This window comes from Ursus americanus, chromosome 28, assembly GCF_024610735.1.
Source record: "Ursus americanus isolate L20-20 chromosome 28, mUrsAme1.1.p, whole genome shotgun sequence".
In the NCBI taxonomy this organism is placed as follows: Eukaryota; Metazoa; Chordata; class Mammalia; order Carnivora; family Ursidae; genus Ursus; species Ursus americanus.
In genome coordinates, this window is record NC_142154.1 from 9309676 (window position 1) to 9337070 (window position 27395).

General features: G+C 41.1%; 1 protein-coding gene across 8 annotated transcripts in view; it reads right to left on the reverse strand.

Annotated features, from left to right (window-relative positions):
- AKAP13 (A-kinase anchoring protein 13) overlaps positions 1-27395 on the reverse strand; it is a 323926-nt gene that overhangs the window by 192132 nt on the left and 104399 nt on the right. For all 8 annotated transcript variants that reach the window (XM_045813170.2, XM_045813172.2, XM_045813169.2 and 5 more), the window contains exon 3: positions 6925-7072. In XM_045813170.2, coding sequence (XP_045669126.2) covers positions 6925-7072 — 148 coding nt within the window. The remainder of the gene's footprint in view (positions 1-6924; positions 7073-27395) is intronic.

A 27395-nucleotide genomic window follows, 5' to 3' on the forward strand; every position in this document is an offset into this window, starting at 1 on the left:
GCAGCTAGCTGAGAAGCAACAATGTTAATTAACTGCTAATGCTCCTCTTAAAAGCATCTAATTCTAACCTTTTTTAAGCTAGCAGGTCAGGAGGTATGTATGCTCATGAAGCTGGAGAGCACTTCTGCAGGCTCCTTATCACTGTATGAAGTACTGTGCCCATGGAAACGAAATACTGCTACAGATAAACAACTCTGCTGAAGCATGACCCAAGAATTACTTCATTTCCTATTAAGCTAAAAGTGGCACACATCCCATCCGGGCCTTCTCTTCTGAGGATGAAACAATTGGGACTTTGTTTGACCAACTATCAAAAAGGAACCCTGGAAGTGCTTGCTGGACAGCCCAGCCCAGCCCCACTCAGAGCATGTTCTTTTTTTAAGATTTATTTATTCATTAGAGAGACAGAGAGAGAGAGAGAATATGTGGGGGGGGGGTAAGGAGGGAGAGACAGGGAGAGAGAGCAACTCAAGCTGCGATTCTCCTCGGAGCACAGAGCCTACACGGCTTGATCCTATGACCCCGAGATCACGACCTGAGCTGAAACCAAGAGTCGGATGCTCAACCGACCGCACGGCCCAGGCGCCCCACTCAGAGGACATTCTGAGAGAAAGGCTGGGGTAAGGAGTCAACGGTGGAAAACACAGAAATACTGTATTTTACTATTTCAGTGTGCCATCAAAGTATTTAAGAAGTGGCTACACAGGGTTAAAGGAAAATTTCGGTCTTCAGGATTATGTGCAGAAAGCACCTAGTTTTTGGTGGTCTAAAGGTACATGTGCAAATTTTGTAGGTGTGTAAAATGTCTCTTTTTGTGAAAGAGTATTTAAGCAGAATTGGGCAAAAAGAACAACCGGCACAGGAATGTCATCATGTACATTTTGGGGGGGGGGAAGGGGCTAATTAATACAAAACGTGATTTACCACATTTCAGCCTATTACCGTAAGGCAGTGGCTCTCAAGTGTTTTATCACTGTCATCCCCTCAAGGAACCTTTGTAGACATTTTTCTCTGTTCACCACCCCCATCTGATGAGACTTTAATGCTCGACATACATCCTCTATTTGTACATGTGTCTCTGTGCTTATATAGACACAGTGAGATTCTTTGCCCCCCAAAAGCCAATTTTCACTCCCTTGGTAGAGCCGTTGCCTCCACTGTAATGCATGTGGCTCAGAGTCCGGTGCTGGGTCCTCAGCTCCAAGTATACAATGTCCACAGAAGCGTTACAGCTGGGACAGGAGACAACAGAGAGTTTTCCCCTTCAACCAGTTCTCAGTTTGTTTTTCCAGGATAGCAACTCCATGTACTGACTAGCACTGGGACAATAATTTAAGATTTTTTAAATCTACAATCATACCTTTCTAGGAACAGCCTTACAGCAGGAGTGTTTTAGAACAGGGAGACTATCAGAAAGTGTCCAATACAAAGTAACAGATTCCTTTGCCAGAGAGGGAGGGTCCAGCGTTCTGAGATTAGGCCAGTTTAAAGTCGACGACTTCTTTTCCAACGTGTAACTCCATCTGGCAACTGTGGACATCAGCTACTGGAGGCAGGTGCGGGTTCACAGGAAGTGAGAGCTACAGCGTGATCTACCTGTAGAGCTGCTTACTCAGACTGGGCTGTGAGCACTGATTTTTAATCGACCCGAAAGGAATTCTCATCACAGCACATAGGGTTTGGTGGGTTTTTTTTGTTTTTTTTAATGACAAATCTATTCTATATAGTACCTGCCCTTTGATGAGTGAGAAAGAAAAACAGAAGACCTGAGTCAAATTTTAAGTCAATGAATGTTTGTAGTTTTCCTGTCCAACAAGAACCTTTGCTGTAAATTCTTAAAGTAAATAACACATGCTGAAAAAAAGACTGCATTTTATGAGAGGCCGTGTACCAAAGCCTTTCATAAAAATAGTATGCAGCATCCACTGAACATCCTGTCTCATTTCCATGCTGAAATCATTGTTTACTTGGTCTAAATTCACATTTAACTAATAAAAATGAACACAATAAGACAGTACTCCATATCTCTCAAGAATTATCTTCCAAGGATACTCAGACGTCTCTACATTACTTACCAATCCTACGTAAATCTTTTATAAAGAAAAATCTCAGCTTCATCTCTAAAGGAAACTCACTGTTTAGTTAAGATGGGATTTGCGGTCAGATTTCTTTCATACAAAGAGACAAGAATGGAGATATTTTCCTTTACTACAAAGGCAATACCTTTTGTCTTTAGAGGTGTATATCTACTTCAGGCTGTCTTTCATAGCAAATTATATTCTTAACCAGAAAATTCTTAGGTGTTTTGAATGTAACATTTTATTATATAGCTTGTCTGTCTGTGCCTAGTGTCAATCAGCACATGGATAGCTTTGTTTTCAGGAGAGGACAGTTTTCAGTCTTCAAAATGTTTTTATTAAAAATTACTATATGTTTTAAAAAGTAACATGCTCACTTGTAAAGCATTCAAACAAGTCAAAGGCAAAGTAGAAACCAAAGCCTCCACCTAACTGCCCCCTCAGATGCTACTTTTATTGTACTTATGTTATTAAAAAGGGGGAATCATATCACGTCTCTAGCTTTCCAATGGCAGTAAGGCAAGAAAAGATTACTTTTAAAAGTCTTTACAATTTATAATTAAATACACACACACACAATTTATTGTAAACTTCTCCTTAGAAAATAAGCAAGAGAGTGAGAAAAGAGAAAAAAATAATTTTCATATCGGAAGTTAAAAAAGTTTTTTTAAAGGACACAGTTTAGAAATGTTTCTTTCTCCCTTCCACCCCCCAATAATAAAAGGTTACAGGCTAACATCAAGAAGTAGCTGCCCTGGGGCACCTGGGTGGCACAGCGGTTAAGTGCCTGCCTTCAGCTCAGGGCGTGATCCCGGCGTTACAGGATCGAGCCCCACATCAGGCTCCTCCGCTGTGAGCCTGCTTCTTCCTCTCCCATTCCCCCTGCTTGTGTTCCCTCTCTCGCTGGCTGTCTCTATCTCTGTCAAATAAATAAAATCTTTAAAAAAAAAAAAAAAAAAGAAGTAGCTGCCCTTTGAAGGTCAATCAATCATCTGGTTTTAGTAAAAACAAAAATATTATAAAACACTGACAGTGAAACATGCAGAGAACTCAAAGAAAAATCAGAGCCAGCGATGTGGATGAAACATGACATTAAAAGCAAGAACAAGACACAAAGCTCTTTTTCTTCCCAGAGTCAACCAAAATGACTCGGACTGGCAGAGCTCATCCCACACGTGAGCAGAAAGGGCGCGCAGACATCGCTCCTAGCAGCAGCTGCTGCAAACAGACTGTGCACATTTATCCGGTGCCTGGGATGCATGAAGCAAGCACAGACTTTCCATCAAGAATCTTGACTAATCTGACACTGCCCACAGCAGACAGGAAATCTGAGGCTATCAGTACAGCAAACTGAAGCACAGAAATCATCATTGGTAGCTCTGGAAAGAGAACAGTCTCCCACCCCCAAGCAAGAATTCAACTCAAGAAGCCAGAGCAAACTCCTTTTGCATTTTTCAAAAGAAAGGGTGTGTGTGTGTGTGTGTGTGTGTGTGTGTGTGTGTGCAGGCACACACCCATGTGTGCACAACCTTTCTAGAAGAGTGGCTTCCGAGAACCGGGGTGAATTCAGATAAAGTAGAAATGCTCTTCCATCAAATGGTAGGGATTCCTAGAACAGCCTTCTTCGCATGCACCAACAAAACAGACAGAAATCTATGCCCTCATGAAGCGAATTTTACTAGAGGCAGGTAGAAAACAAATAAGATAAATAAAAGATATAATGTGTTAGAAGTTGATAAGTGCAATGCAGAAAAAAAAAAAATCAGCGAAGGGCAAGAGGGAATACAGAGAGGAGGCCATTGTGTATTTTAAGTAGGCTCCACACCCAGCATGGAGACCAACTGGGCTTGAACTCATGAACCTGAGCTCAAGACCTGAACTGAGGATCAAGAGTCGATGCTTAACCGACTGAGCCGCCCAGGCGCTCCTTGACGGCTGCTGTGTATTTTTACAAGGTAGACAGGTAAGGCCTCACTGAGAAGGTGATAGCTCAGTAAAGAGCTGAAGGAAGGGAAGGAACAAGTCGAAGATGTCCCTAAAAACAGATTTAAGGCAGTTTAATTCTAGACTAAAATATTAACTCCATGATATCAACAATAAATTCAAAACTAACTCAATGCCCTCAATGCCCCTATCCCTACACCTCCACACACGACTACAGATGTAGCAGCTTAACTGGACAAGTGAATGGAAAGCTCTCACACACGATGACCAGAACAACAGGGTCCATTCAGGAATCTCCTCTGCTTAAACAGTTCTCAGTGCTGCCCTGCATCCGTATCAGAGGTTCACATGTTAGAGTGTGGCTCTACAAACGGAATGGGTTTGGCCTGCTTGTACAGGAGGGTCTTGCAGGGACTCTAAGCCTCTACCACCTCTGCTGTGATCGGGAACCTCCTATCATCAGCCTGAAAGACCTCAAGTGAGGAGCAGACCATGCAGGTCAACTGGGGTGAGAAGGGGACGGGTTGTTGGCCCTATAAGCATGACAGGGGACATGGGAGGTGTCAGAGATCATAATTTAAAAGGGGGATAGTTGATTAGTGGCAAATGGAGAAGGCAGGTACTAGGACTCCAGGCCCCATGCAAATGGGTCAGGGATGGTTTCTGAGGATTTGGATCAAGTTAGCAGAAAGCAGCAGAGTACCATATCCATTCTGGTTTGCTGGGGCTGCCAGGTAAGGGTCCTCGAGTCAGTAAGTACAAAAGGACAGCCAGAGACGGGTGTAGCTGGGAAGGAGGGTGCAGAGACATATAAAGAGGTTTAGAACCAAAGGCAAGGGAAGAAATGGGAACTAGAGTTCAGAAAGGTAGGCTGCAGATCAGAAAGGGTGTGGAACAAACTCAGAGCCCCAGGCTGTCATACAAGTACAGGGGGCTTGTGAAGCCAAGGAAAGGAACTGCCTGCTACCCATCCTAATTTCAGCGCCTTGCCAGTGAAGGTGCAAGAGCTGCCAGGCAGGCCCCTCCCCCCGGGACTGCACTTTGCTGGTACTTGTGACTGAGGACTGCACCTAGGGCACAGGGCAACATTCCTGTCACACCTGTCCTTTCTCTTCCAGCTCCTTGCATCCTCCGCATCTACTTACTGCTTTCTTACATGTGTGCACACACAATCATGAACATACGCACACGCACCAGCCCCTAACTCTTAACTCCTAACCTGTTTCTAATTCGGGAAGAAGTTTATAAAAATTACCACCACTCCTTTCCCAGTAAGAGGCCAGTCAGGCACCGACTGGCTACTAACTGAGGAGCTGTTTCTCACCGTCACCCACACATGACAGAGGTGTTGTGATGGTGATACTGGATGGCACCTGCTCCAGAGCAGACCTCAAGTTCCAGATAAGCCTTCCTGACACAGTATACATCACAGGAAACGAGATGACTGGAGCTTTAAGTTACAAAGGAGGATACTTAATACACTTTAGAAAAGAAATCAGTTATCTATCCTGAACTCCAGGTTAATTTCCAATCCCTGAAAATTTGTGTGTGGCAGGGGGGGAGGAGATCTTCATAGGAATTGTCAAGAATCTTTAAATCCTATATTTTTCAAAGTCATTTTTGCCAAGCAGGAGGATAAATACATCTTTCAACTGTCATAAATCCCAGTCCTTGACTGCAGTATAATTTCCAGGAGCTGGTGGATATCTGACATGAAGTTCATTTATATTAAATGGCACAGCAATGAAAAACTGGCAATCTGATCCAATACCAGCAAGACTAGATATTAAAAGTGCTTCATAAACTAATAATTTTTTACACCATCTATTTCAACACAGTGCAATCAGTGTTCTATAAAAACACTGGTAAAAGGAAATGGTTTAGTAAGAACTAAATCCACTGTGTTCTCTAAAGGAAAACAGTTACCTGTCAACACTTTTTAGGGGCGCCCCCTAAATGTGCCCTATTTTGTATCCTGACGAAAACTGGTCAACTGTTAACTTTGAAGCCAGGTCAATTAAGGAAAGCAGCTCATCTCCAAACACAAATCAACACAACTTCAGATGCTGGGACAGACAGGTCAAGAGACAGTCATTATTTTATGAGCTGTTTCTGGTGGAAGTAGGAATGATTTCATGCCTTGTAAGGCATTTTTAATAACTACCTATCTTCCCCTTTTAATTCTGTTAAACTTATAATTGCAATAGTGATTAAGCACTCATTCTACCATGAACTATATATAATTTGTTCATTTGAGTAAAGTTTGGCTTTTATGAAACATTTTTAAGTCTTTCCCTCACAGATACTGAGCAATGCGTTACCATGTTTTACCTTTGCTTTTGCCTCTATGATATTCAGAATCAAATCTGTAGTCACACTATGGGAACCACATTAGAACTTGTATCTTCCACCTGTTTTTAGTTTTCCCCAGATCTCAACATTCTAATAAATTAATATTTTTGCTGATCCTGATTTTTTTTTTTAAGATTTTATTTATTTATTTGACAGAGAGAGACAGCCAACGAGAGAGGGAACACAAGCAGGGGGAGTAGGCTCCCAGCAGAGCAGAGAGCCTGATGCGGGGCTCAATCCCAGGACCCTGGGATCACGCCCTGGGCGGAAGGCAGATGCTTAACGACTGAGCCACCCAGGGGTCCCAACTGATCCTGATTTTTATGTTTCAAACTTACCATGTTATTTCACTAATTTCTAGTAAGGCTCAGATTTTTGTAGAACAAACAAATATAAACAAAACGCTTTATTTTAACACATATTTAAAATAAAGCTCTGACAAGAGTACTATTGCCCTGAATCATTCTTCTAATCACTCCACATTAATGAACACAGAATAAAAGTGTTCACGAATCAGTAAAGGCCACTGAAGATTCCACCCAATACTTACCAGGAGCAATGGTCTCCAGCGTATCAGCACTGACCTTCCGAGTACTTGTGCAGTGATGGAGGGTGGAACCCGAAAATACCAAGTAAAAAACTACATCATCCTCAACTTTGTCCTCTTCAGCCAGCAACACGGTAACCACACAATCGCCCTAGGAAAGGAAAGACAGAGTCAGGTTCCCCTTGGGAGTCCGTCTTCACAAAACATCAAATTCAAGAGAAAATCAAATGTCATCTAAACTGGGTCCCACAAATATAAACACTGAGCACTTATGTGCCAGGAAGTATGTAGGCACTGAGAATACAAAATGATCTGAAAATGAGATCTCTGTCCTCCTTAAAGCTTAGGTTTTAGTGGAGGTGGTTGGACAAATGAGTAAACTAACAAGGTAATAGTAGGTTTGCATATTTACTTGATGAACAGGTAAAAAAGAAAGAAATCCAAAAGAATCCCAAAATAAGGCCAAAAGGATGGAGGAGGCATATTGAACAATTACATCCTTACACCCAGAATGCCCCTTGACCCGTGTTCCAGTGGCAGTAATAACTCTCAATCCTACATCCCAGAAATTGCTGCCAAACCCACCCATTCTCCAACAAGGAGAGTCTCCAATGAGCTGGCTTGGAAGTGGCAGGATGCAAAGAGCATACACTTGGGCTCCGTTCAAATCTACAAAGACTTTACTTAAATCCTCTGAGCTCCACTTTCCCTAGCTATATAAATGGAGACAACACCATCTCTTCTTGCAGCTAATACATGAAAACTCTTGAGCTCTCAGTCTATGATAATACCCTTAATCTACAAGGATGGGACAATCACTTTTCCAATTATGTGTTTCCTGACCATTTACCCACCACCTCTCCATCAAACCCTTGGAATTAGACAAAAACCTTGTATCAGTACCCTTCTCCATGACTCCCCAACTACTGAGAAGTTATCTCTGTCATTTATTCACAAATATTCTTTCTAGTTTTTACACGTTCGTTTTTTCTGAGGTTGGTGTCTAAATTAAACATATTCTATAAAGTACAGTCCTAACTACTATTCTCCCAATCATAAACATTATACGATTCATGTTGTCACCATAAACAAAAGATTTTAAAGCACTGAAGGTTTAGTACCCTCTAAATCTTAACAATGCACTAGGAAAAAAAAGAAAAAAGAATAATGCACTATGCAAAAACCAACTTAGAGAAAGCAGGCTACTTTAGCATTAAATAGGGGCGAGAATGCTCCTTCCTTATAGCATTTTTTTTTCTTTTCCATTTTAGCAACAATGAAGCCTATTCGAGAACCATGCCACCCTGTGGCCACGATTTATTAAGCCCAGCACCATCACAGAGCAGCAGGTAGTGTTTTACCCAACAATGAAAACCAAAAATCGTAACGTCAAACAGGATCAAGTCTATTAACAGCAATGCTCCACTAGGTTGATTCTGGAAACAGATTCAAAGTATTTCCCCAAATCCCAAATGCCCATCTCTTCATTTATTCCCAGTGCTTTGTGCAGTGCCCTATACATGGTAGGAGATCAAATCTGTTCAATGCAACATGTAAGAAGTCAGAATGAGCTACAAATAAGCTGGTGACTTCCTACAAATGTTGAACTGGAAAGTTCCAAAGCACCTTACCACAAAGAATAGCAAAGACAGCACAACAGAATTATCACTGGCTGCAGTCACTATGTAGAATTATAATTGAGACTCATGTATAAGTCCCTTTCTTGGAAACATTTTTGAAAAGCTTAGGCTGGCAAAATATTTAATACCCTTGGGCATGATAAACCGCAACCAGCTAAAATGTCTGCTGTACATGAGAAGAATAAATCTCAAGGTATTGAAATACCATTATAACCTGGAAAAAAAAAAAAAAGAGTGTGAAAGAAAGCTCTAAAGTTTCATCCTTCAGAGCACAGGTTGGCCAACTAGGTTCCATGGGTACAATCCAGCTCTCCACTTGTTTTCATATGGCTCAAAAGCTAAGAAAGGTTTTCACACTTTTAAGTGATGGGGAAAAAAATCAAAAGAAAAATATCTTCTAACATGTGAAAATGACATGACCGTTGACTTTCACTGTCCGTACATAAAGGCTTCTTGGAACCCAGCCACACTCACTTGTTTACACGTGGTCTATGGCTACTTTCGCACTACAATGAGCCACAGCAGAGCTGAGTGGTTCCCACTGAGATTGTGTGGCCTGCCAGCCTAAATTACTTACAGTGCGGACTTCTACGGGGGGGGAGGGGGGGGGGAGGAATTCTAAGAATCTTTCTTCTTTCTCAAGATCAAGGATTTCCTCTCCATGTGAGACCCAATATTTTGCTAGAAGACTCTTGTGCCCAAGATATTAAGGGGTACCTAGGACCTTCTTTTAACTGAGGGCAGAGAGAGGGCTACGGGGCAGTTTAAATCTTTTTTTTTTAATGTTTTTTTATTATATTATGTTAGTCACCGTACAGTACATCCCTGATTTCTGATGTAAAGTTCGATGATTCATTAGCTGCATTAACACCCAGTGCACCATGCCATACGTGCCCTCCTTACTCCCCATCACCAGTCTATCCCATTCCCCCACCCCCTCCCCTCTGAAGCCCTCAGTTTGTTTCTCAGAGTCCATAGTCTCTCATGTTTCATTCCCCCCTCTGATTACCCCCCCTTTCTTTATCTCTTTCTTCCCCTACCGATCTTCCTAGTTCTTATGTTCCATAGATGAGAGAAATCATATAATTGTCTTTCTCTGCTTGACTTATTTCACTTAGCATTATCTCCTCCAGTGCTGTCCATGTTGCAGCAAATGTTGAGAACTCGTTCTTTCTGATAGCTGAGTGATATTCCATGGTACGTATGGACCACAGCTTCTTAATCCAGTCATCTGTTGAAGGGCATCTCGGTTCCTTCCACGATTTAGCTATTGTGGACATTGCTGCTATGAACATTGGGGTGCATATGGCCCTTCTCTTCACTACGTCTGTATCTCTGGGGTAAATACCGAGTAGTGCAATGGCTGGGTCATAGGGTAGCTCAATTTTTAACTTTTTAAGGGACCTCCACACTGTTTTCCAAAGTGCCTGTACCAACTTGCATTCCCACCAACAATGTACGAGGGAACCCTTTCTCCACATCCTCTCCAGCAATTGTTGTTTCTTGCCTTGTCAATTTTTGTCATTCTAACTGGCGTAAGGTGGTATCTCAGTGTGGTTTTGATTTGAATTTCCCTGATGGCTAATGATTTTGAACATTTTTTCATGTGTCTGTTGGCCATTTGTATGTCATCATTGGAAAAGTGTCTGTTCATATCTTCTGCCCATTTTATGATTTGTTTCTCGCATATTGAGTTTGAGAAGTTCTTTGTAGATCTTAGATACCAGTGTTTTATCTATAGCATCATTTGCAAATATATTCTCCCATTCTGTGGGCTGCCTCTTAGTTTTTTTGACTGTTTCCTTGGCTGTGCAGAAGCTTTTTATCTTGATGAAGTCCCACAAGTTCATTTTATCTTTTGTTTCTCTTGCCTTTGGAGATGTGTCATGAAAAAGGTTGCTTTGGCCGATGTCGTAGAGGGTGCTGCCTATGTTCTCCTCTAGGATTTTGATGGGATTCCTATCTCACATCGAGGTCTTTCATCCATTTGGAGTTTATCTTTGTGTATGGTGTGAGAGAGTGGTCAAGTTTCATTCTTTTGCATGTAGCTGTCCAATTTTCCCAGCACCATTTATTGAAGAGACTGTCTTTTTTCCACCAAATGCTTTTTCCTGCTTTATCAAAGATTAGTTGCCCAAAGAGCCGAGGGGCCATTTCTGGGTTCTCTATTCTGTTGCACTGGTCTATGTGTCTGTTTTTGTGCCAGTTACCATGCTGTCTTTGTGATCACAGCTTTGTAGTACAGCTCGAAATCTGGCATTGTGATGCCCCCAGCTTTGTTTTTCCTTTTCAACAGTTCCTTGGCGATTCGGGCCTTTTCTGGTTCCATACAAATTTAAGGACTATTTGTTCCAGTTCTTTGAAAAATGTCATCGGTATTTTGATCGGGATAGCACTGAAAGTGTAGATTGCTCTGGGTAGCATGGACATTTTAACTATGTTAATTCTTCCGATCCATGAGCATGGAATATTTTTCCATCTTTTTGTGTCTTCCTCAATGTCTTTTAAGAGTGATTTATAGTTTCTAGAATATAGATCCTTTATGTCTCTGGTTAATTCCAAGGTAACGTATGGTTTTTGGTGCTATTATAAATGGGATGGATTCCCTAAGGATGGATTCCCTAATTTCTCTTTCTTCAGTCTCATTATTCATGTATAGAAATGCAACTGATTTCTCAGCATTGATTTTGTATCCCGCCACATTACTGAATTGCTGTATAACTTCTAATAGTTTGGGAGTGGATTCTTTTGGGTTTTCCATATAGAGTATCATGTCATCTGCGAAGGGAGACATTTTGACTTCTTCTTTGCCGATTTGGATACCTTTTATCCCTTTTTGTTGCCTGATTGCTGTTGCGAGGACTTCTAGTACTATGTTGAATAATAGTGGCGAGAGTGGGCATCCTTGTCGTGTCCTGATCTTAAGGGAAAGGTTTCCAGCTTTTCCCCATTGAGAATGATATTTGCTGTAGGCTATTCATAGATGGTTTTTATGAGATTGAGGAATGTACCCTCTATCCCTACACTCTGAAGGGTTTTAATCAGGAAAGGATGCTGTATTTTGTCAAATGCTTTTTCTGCATCTATTGAGAGAATCATATGATTTCTGAATTTTTCTTTTGGATAAAATCTAAGACCCCGATTGATTTGCGAATGTTGAACCACCCTTGCATCCCAGGGATGAATCCCACTTGGTCATGATGGATAATCCTTTTAATGTACTGTTGGATTCTATTAGCCAGGATCTTGTTGAGGATTTTGGCGTCCATATTCATTAGGGAAATCAGTCTGTAATTCTCTTTTTTGATGTAGTCTTTGCCTGGTTTGGGGATCAAGGTAATATTGGCCTCATAGAATGAGTTTGGTAGCTTTCCTTCTGTTTCTATTTTTTGAAAGAGCTTTAGGAGAATGGTATTATTTCTTCTTTGAATGTTTGGTAGAATTCCCCAGGAAAACCGTCTGGGCCTGGAGTTTTGCTTTTTGGAAGGTTGTTTATCACTGACTCAATCTCTTCATAATTAATTGGCCTGTTTAAAAAATCAATTTCTTCCTGTTTCAATCTTGGTAGTTTATAGGTTTCCAGAAAGGCCTCCATCTCTTCCAGATTGCTTAATTTATTGGCATAAAGCTGTTGATAAAAGTTTCTAATAATCCTTCCAATTTCATTGGTGTTGGTTGTGACCTCTCCTTTTTCATTCATAATTTTATTAATTTGGGTCCTTTCTCTATTCTTTTGGATAAGCCTTGCCAGTGGTCTGTCAATTTTATTGATTCTCTCAAAGAACCAGCTTCTAGTTCTGTTGATCTGCTCTACTGTACTCCTGGTTTCTAATTCATTGATTTCTGCTCTCATCTTGGTCAACTGCTTCCTCGTGCGTGGATTAGGTCTGTCTCTCTGTTGCTGTTCCAGCTTCTTGAGGTGAGAATATAAAAACTGCATTTTAGATTTTTCTATTCTTTTGAGTGAGGCTTGGATGGCTATGTATTTCCCCCTTAGGACTGCCTTTGCAGTATCCCATAGGTTTTGGACCGTTGTGTTTTCATTCTCATTGGTCTCCATAAGTCGTTTAAATTGATTTTTGATTTCCTGGTTTATCGAATCATTCCTGAGCAGGAAGGTTCTTAGTCTCCAAGTGTTTGAGTTTCTTGCAAATTTTCCCTTGTGGTTGAGTTCCAATTTCAAAGCGTTGTGGTCTGAGAATATGCAGGGAATAATTTCAGTCTTTTGGTATCGGTTGAGACCTGTTTTGTGTCCCAGAACATGGTCTATTCTTGAGAATGTTCCATGGGCATTAGAATAGAATGAGTATTCTTTGGTTCTGGGGTGGAGTGTTCTATATATATCTATGAGGTCCAACTCGTCAAGTATGGCATTCAAAGCCCTTGTTTCCTTGTCGATTTTTTGCATGGGTGTTCTGTCTATTTCCACTCCACTATTGAGGTCCCCTACTCTTAACGTATTTTTATCTGTATGTCTCTTTATTCTGGTTAAGAGTTGGCTTGTGTATCTTGCTGTTCCCCTGTTGGGGGCATATATATTTATAATTGTCATATCCACTTGTTGGATACATCCTTTAAGAATAATATAGTGCCCTTCTGTGTCTCTCACTATAGTCTTTAGTTTAAAATCCAATCTGTCTGATATGAGAATTGCTACCCCAGCTTTCTTTGGAGGTCCATTGGCATGAAAGATGGTATTCCATCCCTTTAAATTCAGTCTGAATGTATCTTTAGGTTCAAAATGCGTCTCTTGTAGACAGCAAATGGATGGGTCATGTCTTTTTATCCAATCTGCAACCCTGTGGCACTTTATGGGAGCATTTAGGCCATTTACATTGAGACTGATTATTGAGAGATATGATTTTAATGATGCCATGTTGTCAGTTAAGTCTTTGTTTCTATAGATTTTGACTTTCTGTTCTGTATCACTCTTGGGGCCTTTTTACTTTTATAGAACCCCCCTTAATATCTCCTGTAGGGCTGGTTTTGTGGTTACAAAATTGGCCAATGACTGGCGATTCTGGAAGGTCTTTATTTCTCCATCAATTCTGAATGACAGCCTTGCTGGATAAAGGATCCTTGGCTGCATGTTTTTCTCTGAAAGAGCTTTAAAAATGGCCCCCCAACCCTTTCTCTCATTCCAGGTCTGTGTAGACAGGTCTGACGTAATTCTGATACCTTTGCCTTGGTACGTGAGAGATTTCTTTGCCCTGGCCGCTTTCAATACTGTATCCTTGGATCTAATATTTGCGAATTGCACTATGACGTGACGTGGCGTAGGCTTGTTGTGGTTGAGCTTGGGAGGGGTCCTCTCTGCCTCTTGGACACAAATGTTTGTTTCCCTTGCTAGATTAGGGAAGTTTTCAGCTACAATTTGTTCAAATATCTCTTCTAGACCTCTGTTTTTCTCCACCCCCTCGGGGATACCTATGATTCTGACATTGGAATGTTTCATTGAGTCAGTAATCTCCTGTAACCTACATCCCTGAGTGTGGATTTTTTTGAGTCCAGATTCTATTTTAGCTTTTTCTTCTACTAACCCATCCTCCAATTCGCTGATACGTTCTTCTGCCTCATTCACCCTGGCTGTCAGAGCCTCTAGTTTTGAATGCATTTGGCTCATAGAATTTTTAATTTCTGCCAGGTTCGCTCTCATTTCCGCCCTTAGAGATTCTATATTCTCATTAACATTTTCGTTAATACTTTTTTCAAATCTACACATCATCTTGACCATTGTTACTCTGAATTCCATTTCTGATAATTTGGTTATATCCATATCCATTAGTTCTGTGGCAGAGGCCACAGACTCATTGTCTTTTCTTTGCTGGGGGGGATTTCTCCTTCTCGTCATTCTGATGAGGAGAGGTTGCGGGGTTGTCCAGACCCCAAATTACTGACCGGGACCCAGGCCGTGCACCCTTGTTTTATAGGGATCTTAGGGATGTGGGCTTCTTGATTTTTCAGCCTGCCTTCTGGGGGAGGGGCCTGCCGTGCCAATACTCAGGCAACCCTGTTTGGGTAGAGTCTCTGTGTCCCCTGCAAAGGGGGATGGGTATGGGCACGCTGTGAGCTGGTGTTTCCAGGCTTTTGTTCTCTGGCGGCTTTCCCTGGCAGTTTGCTGTGCCTCTTCTGAGAGTCAGAGCAGCAGTGGCCGAGTCTCAGCCTCTGTCTCAGAACAGAGGGATCGCAGACCGTTCTCCACTGGTGTTCTGGCCACTTTAACTCTGTTTCTGTTGGTGCTGCTCAAACCTGCAGCGTCCCGGGATGTGCGCCCCACACCTGGCGTCCCAGCCCTCACTTCCAGGGCTGGCGCGTTTCTTTCCTTTGTGTTTCTAATACCGCCAGCTGCCAGCCGCCCCGCGTGCTCCGGAGCTCCTGGTCTCAGTCTGGTTCGCGTGCCCTCCGAGCTCTGGTGTTCAGTCTGGTGGCGCGTGCTCCCGGCTCACGGTCTCAGTCTGCTCTCGGGGGTGCCGTCCGCGAGCCCCGCCCGCTCTCCCGTGCAAGTGGCTACCGCTTCCCGGGGCCCAAACGCGGCGGCTCCCTCCCCCTTCCGTTTATCTTCCGATATCTGTGCGCGGTTTCACGGCTCCCCGCTCGTACCTCAATACTCAGCACTGGAGATGCTCATTTGTAGAGATCCAGATGTATCTTCCTGCATCTCAGGCTGATTCCGTGGTTGTTCAGGCTGGTCTGGTACCTATCCAGCTCGACTCCGGGGACCGGCTGAAAAAGGGGTCCCCTACTCCTCCGCCATCTTAACTCCTCCTCTCAGTTTAAATCTTTTTAACAAAGCTTTCAACATCAATTTCTGAATTCTTCATTCCCGAGATAAAAGCAAATAAGCTTTAAACTGCTCTCATAGCTTTAATACTTTTTTAATTTTAAGTCAAACTACCCAAAATACTAAAGGGAAGGGAACACAGAAGCCTCATTCACCTCAAAGCTACTTGAAATTCAGATTCCAAAGGCACCTGGCACAAAAGTCCCTGTTTTCCCTGAAGGAGTGCCCTCTGCACTCTCATCAAGTCCCTGGGAGCAAACAATGCCCACTCTCAGTCCACAGGTCAGCTACAAGACCCCTAGACCCCCAAGCGGTACGGGGCACCTGGAGGCCCTGCAGACGGGTCTGCAAGATTAAGCTAGCGTAGGGGTGACTGAAAAAGAAGGCTGAAAAACAGATCTAACTAAGAATTTTTGCTGAGGTGATTGCTTTAACCACACCTCCCCTGAGGAATATTCTGGTACATGATTTTGCTGCTCCTGGGAAGGACACGCCCCATGGAATGAATACACAGGTCCACCTGGCTGCCCAGTTAGTAAGTCTGTCACACATCGAACGACAATAGATGACCTTATTAACAAGGCCAATTTCCTGGAAATTCTTGACTAAAGCCCCAGGAAGAGAGGCATCCACAGCTCCACTTCTGCAGTAAACTGAAGAAACCTAGTGCCTTCCTTACAATGATACTTTGTTTCTTCATTAATGGGAAATGTATCCTTGAACCTCACAGTTTTGCCAGAGTCCCAGTTATTTTTGCTGACAGATGACAAAAGAACTAATGGAAAAAGACAGTCTATTCTAGGCCCCATTTTGTAGGTACAGGTGATCCCCAAAATAGGAATGCACTGTAGTCCTAAATGCCACCAATCAGTCACTTATTTGCCAAGAAAAACAGAATTTTATTTATTTTTTCTGTTTTTAAAAAATTTATTACTTTTATTTAAATTCAATTAGCCAAAATATAGTACCATTAGTTTCTGGTGTAGCGTTCAATGACTGGTTAGTTGCGTGTAACACCCAGTGCTCATCACATCACGTGCCCTCCTTCATGCCCATGAGAAAACCAGAATTTTAAATGACAGCTGTGGTCTCAATTCTCCCCATCTTTAACTCATGTGTAAGAACAGATATATGATGGGGCGCCTGGGTGTCTCAGTCGTTAAGCGTCTGCCTTCGGCTCAGGGAGTGATCCTGGTGTTCTGGGATGGAGTCCCGCATCAGACTCCTCCTCTGGGAGCCTGCTTCTTCCTCTCCCACTCCCCCTGCTTGTGTTCCCTCTCTCGCTGGCTGTCTCTCTCTGTCAAATAAATAAAATCTTTAAAAAAAAAAAAAGAGTAGATATATGACATTAATGGTGCTATAATCACTTTCATATATTTATTAACGACCAGAACAGAATTTTTTTCCCCACTCAGATTCCATCTGGAATTCAAAGAACAGATCTTCCTTTTGTAGAACAAGGACTTTCTCTCCACATGAGACCCAACATCTTGCTGTCAGACTCTCCATGCCCCAAGATATGAGTTATGCCTGGGGCCTTCCTTAAACCAGGGACAGTATCTTGATTTGAGGAAAAAAGGAATGGGCAAGGGAAAAGCATGGGAGATGGGAGAAAGTGAATTACAGTATGGGAAATGAACAAGGCCTTGGAAACAGGGGAGATGTTAGCTGGAGAAGAGGTGAATGAGATGGTTAGGAAGTTTTGTGGGAGCTAATGTTAAAGAAGGGCCAGCAGTGATGTCTCAGCTGGCAAGACAGTGTCAGCCATAAGGTTTCTGGCAGTAGGCCCCATCAGCAGCAAGGTAACTGCAGTGGTAAGCTGGAGCTGGCTTGTACAGGCTCATGAGAGCCGATCGCTGTATTTTCAGGAATTCTGCAAGCCACTCGTTAAACACAGCCATTATTAAAAATTAAATAAGCTCAGAATTAAGTAAATTATATTAAAAACAAATTAATAAATACTCAAAACTCATCACTTTTTCATTATTTTTCCACACTTTCCTGTTACCTATGATCTTGAGGTTTATATCTATTTTATCTCTATGACAGAAATTCCATCATGAGGGTGTGCTACTGCGCATTTTCCCCCAGCACACACCCCTTGCCAACCCTGCATTCAGTGACGTGCTACTGATAGCTTGAAATCAACAATAATAGCAATTATTTACACCACTGAAATTGGCAAATGCTACGAATCAGGGCTTTTCTTTCTTTTTAACCATCACATCATTGAGAATAGATTAGCAGAAGGAGAGAGAGGGGAAAGTAAGAGAATTTCTACAGGGAAGGCAAGGATATGTCATGGAAGGCCCGATGCAGACAGGTGACTGCTTATGAGAATGAGAATGGAGGACTGACCATCAGAGAAAACCTGAGGCAAGTACAAAGACTCCCAGGTCCACGGATAACAATGGTGCCAGAATTCTGCTCATGAAAGATCAATATTATCACCATCTTAAGTCAATTTGTTTTCTGACTTTCAAATTTGGCTTTTAACTTATTAACATACCACAGTGGGTAAAGGGATGGTACCTGTCTGAATCACAGCACGATACATCACCTTCTGTTTAACCTCTTTGGTATGTTAAATTCTCAGCCCTAAGAGAGGAAAATCATACTTACCTCATACTGTGGTAAGAATTAAATAACTAAAAGAATGAAGCACCTGGGGGTGCCCGGGTGGCTCAGTTGTTTGAGCATCTAACTCTTGGTTTTGGCTCAGGTCATGATCTCAGGGTCGTGAGATCGAGACCCATGTTGAGCTCTGTGCTCACTGTGGAGTCTGCATGAGATTCTCTCTCCCTCTCCCCCACATGTGCGCACTCTTTCTCTCCCCCCTCTCTCTCAAATAAATAAATAAATCTTTAAAAAAAGAAGTGGAGCACAGCAGTGCATGGGACATAACAGATGTTCAATAAATGATAATTATAATAAATGTAATGCAGATGTAATGGGTAATAGATGTGACATACAACATGGTGACTACAGCTAATATATGGTATCAGATATTTGAAAGCTGCAAAGAGAGTAAATCTTAAAAGTTTTCATCACCAAAAAAAAAAATTGTAACTATATGTGGTGATGGATGTTAACTAAACTTACTGTAATAATCATTTTGTAACATATACATATATCAAATCATTATGTTGTTCACCTAAAACTAATAAAATGTTGTATGTTATTTGTATCTTAATAAAGAAATTCTAGCTATTACTATTTACCAGAATGTAAGACCCACCTTTTATTCACTGGGATATCTCCTTAGTCTAGAAAAGGAAGTAGAAGGTGCTCAAAACACACATTTGAAAAGAAAGAAAACACCAAAACTTTAATAGCAGGTACCTACTCCTAGATGGTGGCTGAGGCCAATTTTAATGTACTTCATGCTTTTCTGTTTCCCAGTATTTTTTTTTTAAAGATTTATTTTTAGAGAAAGTGCATGCACATGTTGGGGGGGGGCAGAGGGAAATGGAGAGAGAATCTCCAGCAGACTCCCAGCTAAGCAGGGAGCCCAACATGGAGCTCAATCCCGAGACCCTGATAGGACCTGACCCGAAATCAGGAGTCAGACGCTTAACCAACTGAGCCACTCAGGCGCCGCTCTCATATTTTCAAATACAAACGGATTATTTTTAAAAGAAAAAAATCCTTATTTTTTAAATAGTCTTACTTATAAATTACAAAGGGAAAGCTAGAAACCTGGTAGATACCATCTGAATCAAGTGATCAAAAAAGGTAACATTATGAATAATGAAACAAACCCACACCACACCTGATGCCCCCCACTGAGGACACACCATCACTTACAGCATCCCCAACAAAAATCATAACCTCAATCTAGTCATAAGTAGACATCACACAGACTAAGTTCAGAGGCCTACTTTAAAAAAACTGGCCAGTACTCTTCCAAAATGTCACTAATGAAACCACAAAGAAAGACAGGTACCACTCCAGACTAAAGACACTTGACCACTAAAGCAACACACGATTCTGGGTTGGAAGCTGAATGGTTTTAAAAAAAAAATGCTATTAAGGATATTATTAGGACAACCAGCACCATTTGAGGGAGGCTTACAGCTTTAACATTGTATCAATGTTAAAACTTGGTTTCAGTCAGTGTGCTGTGCTTATGTAAGAGTATATCCTTGTTCTTAGGAAATACACAATGAAGTATTTGGGGTAAAGGAACATGATGTCTGCAACTTACTCTCAAAAAATGAGAGACAATGATTAAGCAAATATGGCAGGATATTACAGTGAATCTGGGTTTAATGTAAATGGGATTTCTTTGTACTATTCTTATAATTTTTCTGTAAATTTGAAATAATTTCAAAATGAAAAATTTCTATGGAACAATTTCTCAAATAATTTATTTTAACCAAATACTCAAAGTTAAAAGGTGCAAAATTAAATTACATTTCTGAGGCTGTTTTCTGCATCCTGCAGACATATTCTTCCAGGGGTCCAGAATTATGAATTGTAACAATAACTGCCTTTCATTTGAGAATCTTAAAGGAGTTTATAGGCCTTCCCAAATCAAGTTCCCAGTTTGCCAAAATAACAAGATCTACACCCAATGTTCATATGGGGAAAGTGAAAGGAGATAAGTAATAGGAAGTAAACATTGAACATTAAAATATTATCTTTCCAAGAGGTGGCAATGATTATAGTACCAAAAGAGTAACTCCAAAGCGAGTCCTTGTACAATTCAGACACTTACTTGTATTCGTGCAATTAGCTTCATTTTCTTTTTTCTTTTTTTTAAAGATTTTTTTATTTATTTATTCGACAGAGATAGAGACAGCCAGCGAGAGAGGGAACACAAGCAGCGGGAGTGGGAGAGGAAGAAGCAGGCTCATAGCGGAGGAGCCCGATGTGGGGCTCGATCCCGTAACGCAGCTTCATTTTCTAAATAGGCAATTGATAAGCCACTTTGCCCAGTCATTTACTAAAGCAACCAAAGACTGATAATTAGCTACAGTTTTTCCATAGTCTGAAATCAAAAATCTCTCCCTTGGAAAATCAACTAGTTTTCAATTTCATTAATAGGCTCACACAACAGAGGGCCACCCGGTAGCAATGAGCATACCTAATGCTCAGCTCTAGGTCACTAAAACATCATTCTCCATTAAAAGGAACCAAAGAGGGGCACCTGGGTGGCTCAGTCAGTTAAGCATATGTCTTCAGCTCAGGTCATGATCTCAGGGTCCTGGAATCAAGTCCCGCATCAGGCTCCCTGCTCAGCAAGGAGCCTGCTTCTCCCTCTCCCTCTGCCTGCCTCTCTGCCTATTTGTGATCTCTCTCTCTGTGAAATAAATAAATAAAATCTTAAAAAAAAAAAAAAAAAAAAAAAGAACCAAAGCTACTCCAAGAAATGGCTGCTTCCAGGCCTAGGGTCAGGATATGTACAAGAGGATCCTGGAACTTTTTTTTTTTTTTTTTTTTTAACAGAAAATAAGGAAGTGCTCAAAAAAGAAGAAGAAAAGAAAAAAAGATGGGGACATGTTGCACACTGAAGTGGCTTCCTCTGGCCAAATCTGGGGCAATTTGAAAACCAAAACAAATAAAAACAGTAACAAACTATATATAGTTAAAAAATAGGAAGTCATGAGTCTATACTTTACTATACTAGTAAAGATGAATTAAACAGGGAAGGGAGAATTCCTGCAGATAACAGAATGATGAAGACTGACCAGTAGAGAGAGTGCTAGAGTGGAAAAATAATCACTTTGCAACCATATTGGTAAAAATTGCTTCCAGCAAAAATTGTCAATTATCTCAATGTGGTTTTGATTTGAATTTCCCTGATGGCTAATGATTTTGAACATTTTTTCATGTGTCTGTTGGCCATTTGTATGTCTTCTTTGGAGAAGTGTCTGTTCATATCTTCTGCCCATTTTTTGACTTGATTATTTGTTTTTTGGGTGTTGAGTTTGAGAAGTTCTTTATAGATCTTGGATCCCAGCCTTTTATCTGTAATGTCATTTGCAAATATCTTCTCCCATTCTGTGGGTTGCCTCTTAGTTTCATTGTTTCCTTTGCTGTGCAGAAGCTTTTTATCTTGATGAAGTCCCCAAAGTTCATTTTTGCTTTTGTTTCCCTTGCCTTTGGAGACGTGTCATGAAAGAAGTTACTATGGCTGATGTCGAAGAGGTTACTGCCTATGTTCTCCTCTAGGATTTTGATGGATTTCTGACATTGAGGTCTTTCACCCATATAGAGTTTATTTTTGTGTATGGTGTAAGAGAATGGTTACGTTTCATTCTTCTGTATATAACTGTCCAATTTTCCTAGCACAAATTATTGAAGAGACTGTCTTTTTTCCATTGGATATGTTTTCCTACTTTGTTGAAGATTAGTTGACCATAGAGTTGAGGGTCCATTTCTGGGCTCTCTATTCTGTTTCATTGATCTCTGTGTCTGTTTTTGTGCTAGTACCATGTTGTCTTGGTGATCACAGCTTTGTAATAATGCATGAAATCAGGTAACGTGAGGCCCCCAGCTTTGTTTTTCTTTTTCAACATTTCCTTGGCGATTTGGGGTCTTTTCTGGTTCCATACAAATTTTAGGATTGTTTGTTCCAGCTCTATGAAAAATGAAAGTGGTATTTTGATAGAGATGGTGTTTAAAGTCTAGATTGCTCTGGGCAGCACAGACATTTTAATAATGTAATTCTTCCAATCTGTGAGCATGGAATGTTTGTCCATCTTTTTGTGTCTTCTTCAATTTCTTTAATAAGTATTCTTTAGTTTCTAGAATATAAATCCTCTACCTCTTTGGTGAGGTTTGTTCCTAGGTATCTTATGGTTTTTGGTGCTATTGTAAATAGAATCGATTCCCTAATTTCTCTTTCTACAATTACACTGTTAGTGTACAGAAAAGCAACTGATTTCTGTGCATTGATTTTATATCCTGCCACTCTAGGTATGAGTTCTAGTAATCTGAGGGTGAAGTCTTTTGGTTTTCTACATAAAGTACCATGTCATCTGCGAAGAGAGAGAATATGACTTCTTCTTTGCCACTTTGAATACCTTTTATTTCTTTTTGTTGTCTGATTGCTGAAGCTAGGACTTCTAGTACTATGTTGAACAACAGTGGCATGAGTGGGCATCCTTGTCGTGCTCCTGATCTTAAGGGATTCCCCACTGAGAATGATATTCGCTGTGGGCTTTTCAAAGATGGTTTTTATGAAATTGAGGAATGTTCCCTCTATCCCTAAACTCTAAAGAGTTTTAATCAGGAAAGGATGCTGTATTTTCTCAAATGCTTTTTCTGCATCATTTGAGAGGATCATATGGCTCTTGTCTTTTCTTTTATTAATGTGTTCTATCACACTGATTGATTTGCAAATGCTGAACCACCCCTGCATCCCAGGAATAAATACTACCTGGTTGTGATGGATAATCCTTTTAATGTACTGTTGGATCCTATTGGCTAGGATCTTGTTGAGAATTTTGGCATCCAGATTCATCAGGGATACTGGTCTGTAGTTCTCCTTTTTAATGGGGTTTTTGCCTGGGTTTGGGATCAAGGTAACGCTGGCCTCATAGAACGAGTTTGGAATGGCAAAAATTAACAAGTCAGGAAACAACAAAGGTTGGAGAGGATTTGGAGAAAGGGGAACCCTCTTACACTGCTGGTGGGAATGCAAGTTGGTACAGCCACTTTGGAAAACAGTATGGAGGTTCCTCAAAAAGTTAAAAATAGAGCTACCCTATGACCCAGCAATTACACTACTGGGTATTTACCCCAAAGATACAGATTTAGGGAAAAGAAGGGGCCATGCACCCCGATGTTCACAGCAGCTATGTCCACCATAGCCAAACTGTGGAAGGAGCCACGATGCCATGTCTCAACAGACGAATGGATAAAGAAGATGTGGTTCATATATACAATGGAATATTACTCAGCCATCAAAAGAATGAATACCCACCATTTGCATCAACATGGATGGAACTGGAAGGGATTATGCTAAGTAAAGTCAAGTAGAGAAAGACAATTATCATATGGTTTCACTCATATGTGGAACATAAGGAATAGCACGGAGGACATTAGGGGTAGGAAGGGAAAACTGAAGGGGGGAGGAAATCATAGGGGGAGACAAACCACGAGAGGCTATGGAAAATAATCAGGGTTTCAGAAGGGAGGGGGTTGGGGGGTGGGTTAGCCCAGTGATGGGTATTAAGGAGGGTACGTGTTGTAATGAGCACTGGGTGTTGTACACAAATAATGAATCATGGAACACTACATCAAAATCTAACGATGTACTGTATGGTGACTAACATAACAAAACAAATTATCAATTATCAATCTAGGGGGAAAATCTGAGGAGAAAGAAGACGTTTACATTGTCTTCAAGTGTCTCCCCACAGACTGCTTATTAGTTTCAAGGAAGAAAAGACATAGTATTTATTCAGTGAAGAAATCTCCCAATACTTAGACCAGGTAATCAAAATAAACATCCCAATAAAGACAGATGAATATTGTGTGCCTTCAGAAGGGATACTTTGAGAAAGACACAACATGACTTTCATAGTACTCTGGCCAAGAACACATCTAGTCACAAGGAAACGTCAGAAAAATAAAAAATAAGAAATCTTCTTTTGAAGAAACAAAGGGATTACTGTTTTCTTCAAAACTGTCAATGCCATGAAAGATAAAGAAAGGCTGCGGATGTGTTCCAGGTTGAAGATGGCTACAAGACATGGCAACCAAAAGCAGTATGTAACCCTACTGTTAGGTGACCCCTGAACAACATGCAGGTTAGGGGCACTGACCCTCACCTGTCCCCACCCCCGTCAAAAATCCACATATAACTTTGGACATCCTGAGAACTTAACTACTCATAGTGAGAACCGCCAGAGAGTACTTTTTACTGCCATATGCAATTTACTGGAGAGCCCGGCTGCTCCTGTGGGGCTGATGGCCTGGGTGGAGTTTTAAGCAGAAACTGGCAACAGCTGAGCTTAAGGCAAGAGCGCCAGGAGGTGGCTACGAAAGTCTGCTGCAGTTAATCTCACTCCATTATGATTCGATACTAATTTTCATGTTCATTTACATTTCTGTCGCCTGCAAGAGGTGCCATGTAAAGTCTCTTAAGTGTTTGTATGCCTAAGTTTTGATTAATTTTAACTTTTTGTAACAGATTTGTGTTTATGTTATGGTAGTAAATGATAAAATAGACTAGGATCTACAAATATTTTATGTATTCATGACATACCCAACTTCTTAATTTTTCAATATCTCTGGGCTATGCGGTTCGTCTGTTTTTTCAAATTGCAGCAAAATCCAAAAAGTTTTCCAATATATTTAATGAAAAAAAAAATCCAGGTATACCCGGACCCATGCACTTCAAGGGTCGACCGTATGTATTTCCCGTCACTGGATGAAGCGTGTGGATAGCAAGAAGTGCATCCTTGTATACACTTTACCCAGAGCCTCTCCAGCACAGGAAGTTTCTAAACAACTATATGAATGAATGAAAGGTGACAGAGATCAGCTCACGGAGAATATTAATGGCAAGCCAAATGATTCATACTTGGACCTGTGTAGGCAAGAAGAAAAAACAGAGCCTTATGTGCTCTGTATTGAAAGAAAACTGTGGAGAGAGGGGTGGAGGGTGACGTGTTAACAGCAGCAAATGTTCATGAAAGGTTTTTATCCCACAGCAGCATCCTACAGAAGGAAAAAGAGAATAGAGGCAAGGAAACCATGTGGGGAAAACATTAGAAAAACCTGACTTAAAGAAGCGAAAAGAGCTTAAACTGCTATGGTAGTAAGATGATCTGAAAAGAAATACATGTGAGAAAGGCATTCTGTTGAAAATAATTTGATGAAATATGGTAGCTAACTGGCTGGGGGCTGGACAAAGATAGGAAGAGAGTAAACATGAAAAGGGGTATCTCACGAGGAAAAAATGTGGGGGTGGGCTAGGGGAATGATTGTGAAAAAGAGGGCGATGAGCTTTAAATGTCAGTTTCACATATCAGCAGGATGACAAAGTAGATAACGCACATCCAGCAGGTGGCAAGCAGATCAGGCTGTCAGCAGAGGTCTGGGCTGGTGAGGGGGACCGGAGAGACAGCCGGCACCCGGTGGAGCAGCTCTGAGCACAGACGAGCCCTCCGTGTCACAGACAGCCAAGGCCTACCAGACCCTGGTGTTCCTGCACGGGAGGGCAGGAAGAAGAAACCGATCAGGAGAAACAGACCAAACAAGAAAAGGCCAGCCAGAGAAGAGGAGAAATCAGAGAAGGGCGGATCCGTGGCACCAACAGAGGCAAAGACTGGATGTGCAGTAAGAAAAGGAATGAATTTTAAGCAATGCTCAGGGTGGGCAACGGAGGACAGACTCGAAGACGGAAGAGCAGCGAACTCAAGAACTGCATCCAGTTTGCGCGAAACCCCAGCCGTATATGGGCCTCTGCGCAACATACCATTCATCTATCTTTTCCTGTGCCTCAAAATCCAGAAACAGGATCCTGTGAACCCAAGAGAAAACCAAATTCTGGTGGCACCAAGAATGATGATGAGACTTACCATGGTGCTCTTTGTAAATGGCAGCTGTGACTGAGCCGTCTGCAGTGAAAACCTCAGAACATGCATTTTCTCAAGTCTTCCAGGGAGCTCAATTGCTAAACTAAAATAAATATCACTTCCTAGATTCATAACACAGTTCATTTCCACCAGCTAAAATATTTCAGGTTTCTCTCTGTTTTAACCGTCTTATTGTTAATAATACCCTCAGTAACTACAAAAGCCTTTGAAGATGATATAATCCAGGCAAAATACAACTGTTAATCTATACTAATTTGGCAGAAAGCTAGGTTGAATGAATGATAGTTAATGGACTTTCAAATAACTTACTGCTATCAAATATACAAAGGACTGTTAGCCATTAGCATTGGGATTATTTTTGAAATATGAATATTTGAAAATATGAATATTAAACATTAATGTTGATATGTAAATGAGCCTTAAAACACTTGAAAATATTTTATTACTTTAAAAAATTCCCTCTAGGGGCGCCTGGGTGGCTCAGTCAGTTAAGTGTCAGACTCTTGATTTCAGGGTCATAAGTTCAAGCCCCGTGTTGGGCTCCACACTGGGTATGGAGCCTACTTTAAAAAAAAAAACAAAAAAAACCCTCCCTTTAGCATATATTACATGTATATATATTTCATTGTTTTTTTACCGCTAGTATAAAATTTCTATTCCAGTTCATCAAGTAGATAAGTGAATTAGTAGAAACATAATATGAATTTGTTTGTTACCTTCCTTTCTGTTCTGTTCTCAAACCACAGCCAAAGTCATTCATCCATTCGTGCTAAACAAGCAGACAGGACCTTCTGTTTAATATATTTTGTCTCTGCTATCAACCAGCTCCTAGAATTATAAATACTTCCTGGTGCCTGCCCTCCAGGAGCCTAGACAGACGCACACAGGAACAGAATGTGCATGATAAGTGATTAAATTGGCGTCTCTAGGGGCAGAGGAGATGGATGCCCAAACTCTGCCTTGAGGGGAATGATCAAGAAAGCTTCTGTGGAGAAATGGCAATGCCCAATGCTGCTCAAGGCTCAACACAGATCATCTTTGGCAGAAACACACATTCTGAAAGCTAAGCCATTTACAAGTGAAGCTGGAGAAGAAATTGGTAGATCTAGTTCATCTTTGTACATTCAACATCCCTTCAAAGGGCCTGATATATGGAAAGTGCTCAATCAATGTTTGTTCGGTTGAATCAAAAATATTTCAACCTTCTAAAAAAACAAAACTTAAAATGTTACAAATAATCAAAAAATACTAAGCTTGTTTTGCTCATCCCTTCCTTCAGTTAGCTAAACATTGGCTGGGCATGTGGGTGACGTACTACGCAGATACCAAAGATACTGAGACAAGACAGTTCTTGCTCTCTTGGGGCTCCGAGTCTTTTTAAGGGAGAAAGAAACACAAAAAGCCATGATTACAGCTGAATAAAATACAGTGTAGAAAAAAAAAATCAAGGATCAGGTACTGCAGGAAGTAGAGAAGGCTCTGGATGCTGTGCTGAGC